The sequence below is a fragment of the Canis lupus genome, chromosome 4 (assembly GCF_011100685.1).
Source record: "Canis lupus familiaris isolate Mischka breed German Shepherd chromosome 4, alternate assembly UU_Cfam_GSD_1.0, whole genome shotgun sequence".
Taxonomy (NCBI): domain Eukaryota; kingdom Metazoa; phylum Chordata; class Mammalia; order Carnivora; family Canidae; genus Canis; species Canis lupus.
In genome coordinates this window covers 59,105,645-59,111,644 of record NC_049225.1, presented here as the reverse complement: position 1 = coordinate 59,111,644, position 6,000 = coordinate 59,105,645, and the positions used below count along the sequence as shown (strand labels likewise).

Genomic DNA, 6,000 nt, shown 5'->3' with positions numbered 1-6,000 from the left:
CATGAGATCAAGCCCAGCCTTGGGCTCAGCACAGGGTGTGGAGTCTGCTGGAATTTCTCTCTCCCTCTCTCTTCCCCTTCACCTTGTGCTCTCTCTCTCCCTCTCTAATAAATGATTCTTTTTTAAGTACAAACAACCCAAATGTCCATCAAAGGGTGAGTGAATCAAGAAAACATGGTATACAAAAACCATAAGATACCTAGGAATAAACCTAACCAAAGGGGCAAAGGATCTGTACTCTTGAAAACTATAGAACACTCATGAAAGAAACTGAAGAAAGCACGAAGAAATGGAAAAACAACACTCTGTGCTCGTGGATTGGAAGAACAAATATTGTTAAAATGCCTATGATATCTAGAGCAATCTAAAAATTCAATGCAATCCCTATCAAAATACTATCAACTTATTTCGGCGTTGAAACAAAGAATCCTAAAATTTGTATGGAACCAGAAAAAGACCCCAAATAGCCAACGGAATGGAATGTTGAAAAGAAAACCAAAAGGGTGGCATCACGATTCCAGACCTCAAGCTCTATTCCAAAGCTGGAATCATCAAGAGAGTATGGTGGCACAGAAACAGATACGTAGATCAATGGAACAGAATAGAGAACCCATAAATGGACCCTCAACTCTGTGGTGAACTAATCTTCAACCAAGCAGGAAAGAATATCCGATGGAAAAAAGTCTCTTCAACAAATGGTGTTGGGAAAATTGGACAGCCACATGCTGAAGAATGAAACTGGATCATTTTCTTACACCATGCACAGAAATAGACTCAGAATGGAAGAAAGACCTAAATGTGAGACAGGAGTCCATCAAAATCCTAGAGGAGAACACAGGCGGCAACCTTTGTGACCTTGGCTGCAGCAACTCCTCACTAGACACATCTCCAAAGGTAAGGAAAACACAGGCAAAAATGAACTATTGGGACTTGATCAAGGTTAAAAGCTTTTGCACAGCAAAGGAAAGAGTCAACGAAATCGAAAGAAAACTGACAGCATGGGAGAAGATATTTGCAAATGACATATCAGGTAAAGGGCTAATATCCAAAATCCATAAAGAACTTACTAAATTCAACACCCAAAGAACAAAGAATCCAATCAGGAAATGGGCAGCAGACATGAACTGACATTTCTCCAGAGAGGACATACAAATGGCCAACGGACACATGAAAATATGCTCAATAGCATTGGCATCAGGGAAATACAAATAAAAACCACAATGAGATACCACCTCTCGCCAGTGAGAATGGCTAAAATTAACAAGTCGGGAAAGAACAGACATTGGCAAGGATGCAGAGAAAGGGGAACCCTTTTACACTGTTGCTGGGAAGGCAAGAAAAGAGTATGGAGGTTCCTCAAAAAGTAGAAAACAGAGCTACCCTATGACCCAGCAATTGCACAGCAGATATTCACCCCAAAGATACAAATGTAGTGATCTGAAGGGGCACCTGCATCCCAACTTATAGCAGCAATGTCCACAACAGCCAAACTATGGAAAGAGTCCCGATGTCCATTGACAGATGAATGGATAAAGAGGATGGATAGAGATATAGTTAGATAGATGGATGGATAGATAGATAGATAGATAGATAGATAGATAGATAGATAGATAGATAACTAATCATTCACACATGATTAGTACTACTCAGCCATCAAAAAAAAAAAGAAAGAAATTTTGCCAATTGCAATGATGTGGATGGAACTAAAGGCTATTATACTAAGTGAATAAAGTCAATGAGAGGAAGACAATTATCATAGGCTCTCACTCAGAGGTGGAATTTTAAGAAACAAAACAGGATCATATGGGAAGGGAGGGAAAAAAGAAAACAAAAGGACACCAGAGAGGGAGACAAACCATAAGAGACTCTTAATCACAGGAAATAAACTGAGGTTTGCTGGAGGGGAGGGGAGTGGGGCTAGGTGGGGCTAAGTGACGGACATTAAGAAGGGCACGTGGTGTAATGAGCACTGGATAGTATACTAAAGGCCACTAAATTAGACACTTTAAACGACTGAATTATATCTCAATAAAGATGTTCTTTATTGAAACAAAAAAAAAAACCGGAAAGTCTTAGAGTAGTCAAAGAAAACATATTCCCTTTAAGAACTAAGATTGTCAACTGACGTTTTTGTTTAATGCAAATAAGTGGAGCAAGGCTTTATTTTAAGCTCTGGAGGAAACTGGTAGAACATAGAAAGAACATGGGGAGGGCATTTTTTTTTTCATTCACACACTTAGCATATGCAACTTTAATCAACCAAAAGAAAAAGTCCGAAATGTACAAGTGGAAAAAAAATGTTGACACAGGCTTAACTAGTATCAGCTACTTTTATGTACAGCTGTATAAGTTCAAAAAGCTATCCTATATGTATATACAAAAGTTGTTTATACACAAGTCTGTACAGAGGGTCTATACATTTATTTCCTCAGAACCCTTAGGTGCCACCTTTTGGTGAAGACACCAACACTTCATTCACATATCTTACCAAAAAAAGCCTATTTCCAGGATTGATAGCAGCACTGCATCCTGGATTCAGACCATGTAGGCTCCATTCCTTCTGTCAGTGCAAACCACACCAGGTGCCTGGGCTTCCCTAAATAGTTTTGCACAGAGTGCTCCAAAGTGAAAGTTCGTAAACCAACCCGAGATGAAGAAGCAGAGTCCTAATCAGGGTGCCACCATAGGTCCAGGCATAGGTGAGCCTGCCCGCCCTGTTCATTGACGGTACTCCAATTCATCTACACTGTGGGTCGAGGAGGAGTCGTGTGGGCTGCAGGACTGGAGGCAGATGGGACACGGGCCTGCGCGCACCGTCCTGGGGCCTGTAGCCACTGGGATCTGACACAGCCTCGAGCCACCCACCTTTGGGCAAAAGTGCGGGGCAAGGCTTGGGAATATTCTGGATGGTGGCTTTCGGGAAGCCCAGGGTCGCTCCGGGTGCACAGAGGTCAGGGCTAGACTAGGGTTTCCCATGGGCATGAGGTCCATACACGTGTAGCCTAGAGGGAAGGGGCACGCGGGCGACTTGCCAGGAAGGAAGCTGTGGACTCAGGCCCGCATTTTCCTCCTAGACCCCAAAAGAGTGGATTGCGAGGTGGAGGCAAATGACTTGTGGCCCGGTGCAGCTCTTTTGCGACTCCCCGAGCCCTGGGCAGCTGACGAGGGGCTCGTTGTGGCAGGGCTGCTCCTGGCTGTGCTCAGCACAGAGGCAGCGCCGGGAGGAGTAGGGCCTGGGACCCACGCGACCCTGCAGGTGGCCTCGCTGGCAGTGCTGCTGGGCTCTGGGCTGGGCCTCGGGGGCCTCTGAGCCGCTAAGTGCCTCGGGCTGGGACTCACACGAGGGGCTTTCGGGGCTCCAGACACAGGGTTGTGTTGAGTGCTGGCTCGGGCGGTGGTGATGGGGGTGCTCCCGCAAGGGTGGCCCCGGGTGTTCGGGCCCAAGCTGTCCCCAGAGCGGTGTGTGCCGCTCGGGGCCCCGCTGGTTTGTGGCGTCACGCTGAGAGCTCCAAAGGTGCGCTTCCGACCTGGGGCAGCCTGTCTCCTCCCCAAGCCTGCGGGGGCTGCGCCAACCCCCAAGCTCAAGGGGGCTGGGCTTGCACCGCCAGCTATTGGGCAGGGCTGCCGGCTGTTGGGCCCAGCATTGGTCATGGAGCTAGGGGCGGTGGCCGTGCCGGGGGGCACGACAGCTGGGGTGGCAGCAACGCCTGGCTGGGTGCCAGCATGGGTCCCCGAGGTGCAGGAGGTGGGCGAGGAACCCCCGAAAGCCACCTGTGTGGCGCTGCCCAAGGAGAGCCGGCCTAGAGCCGAGGTCAGGACCACGGCAGCGGTTGAGGCTGGAGCTGCCCGTTGTCCATAGGGGACAGCGCTGCGAAGGCTGGTGGCTCCCTGACACTGCCCGTCAGTGGCCCCGAATGTGGGCTGAGCTGGGGTTCCTGGGTTCCCACGGGGACGGTTCCCAGGTGGGCTGTGGCTCCAGAGCCCCAGCGTGTGCAGGCCAGTGGTGGCTGTGACTGAGCCCATGCTGTCTCTGGAGGGCATCGGAAGGGCCTGGGCAGATGGAAAGAAGCTCCCACTGGAGCCAGGGGGAGACCCCAAGAGCAGAGGCTGGCAAGGGGGAGTGCAGTCCATGGGGGTGACCTGGCCGTCAGAGGCTGGCTGGGGAGCCAAGCCTGCGGATGTGCCGCTTGAGGGGCTGGAAGGGACAGCACAAGTGACCGGCAGGCTCCTGGAAGGGGGGGCACGAGGCCCCACGGCGGGAGGGGAGCTCCGGGAGCTGAACACGGGACAGTCAACACACATGGGGCTAGGGCACTGCGTTCTGGAGGTGCTGGTAACAGCGGGGAAGGCACAGCTGGCATCCGTTAAACCGCTGACCCAGTTGGTTGGCAGAGAGCCCCCTCCCTCGCCTCCCATCCGAGGGCAGTGCCTGCCGCGCTTCACCCTGGGGGGGCGCAGGGACTCTGCAGCAGCTGCGGGAATGGAACAGCCAGGAGCTGGGCTGCTCCGTGCACACGCCAGGCCTGATGCAGAGCAGGGAGCAGGCCTGGAGGGGTCCGGGGCCTCGGCACACAGGTCAGCCCTGCCCGATCCCCATCCCGGGCAGGAAGCAGAGGCCAGCAAGGTGCATGGGGCTGGAGGTGAGGATCGTGCACAGGTGCCAGGGAGGGGCTGTGACAGGCAGGAGGTGGCGCCAGGGGAGCTGGGCTCCCCCCGAGACAGAGGCGGCACAGAGACAGCCCCTCCACCAGGCGACAGGACAGCCAGGGGACCCGGGGAGTCCTGCTCCGCCCGCTGTGCACTCAGGCCAGGGGCTGGAGCGACAGCTGGCAGTACAACGGCCCGAGCAGCAGGCCTGGGCAAGGCACTGGAAGGGCACCTGGAGCCGCACCTCGAGACGCCCTCCACCTCCCCTCGCAGAGCACGGTCGATGCGCTGGAGGGCGGCTTTCTTCTCCCCGTCTAGGTCCACAGCGGTGACTCGAAAGCCGAGCTCAGGGGCTGGCGGCAGCCGCACAGGACCCCCTGGCCTGTGTGGCAGCAGAGGGATCTTGCGTCTTCGGGGCCTGGAGCAGTCAGACGTGGGTGAGCGGTCCTTGCAGGGTTCTTTCTGCCCCGTGGTGGCACCTGCCTCCTGCTGGCGCTGGTTCTTCATCTGGCAGGGCACAGGAGGCGCAGCGGGACACGAGGGGCTGTCTTGGCTGACTTTCCCTGGGGGCCTCGGGGGCAGCCGGCCCTGTCTTCTGGCTGGACCCCTCCTCCTCTGCACGGACGGGAACTCCCTGGTGGAGCTGTAGGAGCTGCTGATGGCATTTCGAGTGCTGCACGAGCTCCTGCTGGACGTGTGGGACTTGTTGTCTGCTGCGTCGGCTGCTCTCTCTGCGGGGAGGCTTCTGTGCAGAGGCCCAGGCCTGGGCACGAAGGAACACAGGCTTCTGTCCACACCGAAGGGCCTGAATGCCGGCTGTGCTGCCCCGGCACCTTTAGGGCACCTTCTCCGAGCATCTGGGGGCTCTGTGAGGGCAGGGTCCTCCTCCTCCCGGGCGCTCCACGCCCTCTTCACTGCGGAGACGTCTTGGCCACAGCTGGGTGCTGCCACTGGCCCCGGGGTGACCAGCCGCAGCTGCGGCACGTAGGCAGGGAGTCTGCCCAGGGTGGACGCGGAGGTGAGGGACGCCTGTGCTTGGGGGGCTGACAGCATCGTCCTGTGCAGGCCGCCGCGCCTGCAGATCTGGGTGATGAGCCCCAGAACAGAGCGCAGGGCCCACGGGATCACAGAGTACCTTGTGGCCGATGCTAGGAACCAGCGCCGATCCCGGGTCGCGGCACACTTGTAGGATGGCCTGGGAGTTGACCCCGGCGTTTGGACCGCTGGGCCACCCCTGCGGGCCAAGGCTGGTCGGGGGGCGCAGTGAGCGGGCTGCAGGCGGCCGAGGCCTGCTGCCGGGGGCCCACCCCGCGGGGCCCGGGCCGTGCCTGAGGGGCGCAGCCTGCCCAGGTA

At 55.2% G+C, this 6,000-nt stretch overlaps 1 protein-coding gene across 1 annotated transcript; it reads right to left on the bottom strand.

Annotated features, from left to right (window-relative positions):
- Positions 1-3,051: 3,051 nt before the first annotated feature.
- On the bottom strand, positions 3,052-5,700 carry LOC119876218 (nuclear envelope pore membrane protein POM 121-like). The gene has a single exon (XM_038535460.1). The coding sequence runs from the start codon at positions 5,698-5,700 to the stop codon at positions 3,052-3,054; it is 2,649 nt and encodes an 882-aa protein (XP_038391388.1).
- Positions 5,701-6,000: the final 300 nt, after the last annotated feature.

What these genes read in the sequence shown, in the direction of transcription:
- LOC119876218 (XM_038535460.1), bottom strand. Translation starts at nt 5,700, where the DNA reads ATGCTGTCAGCCCCCCAAGCACAGGCGTCCCTCACCTCCGCGTCCACC.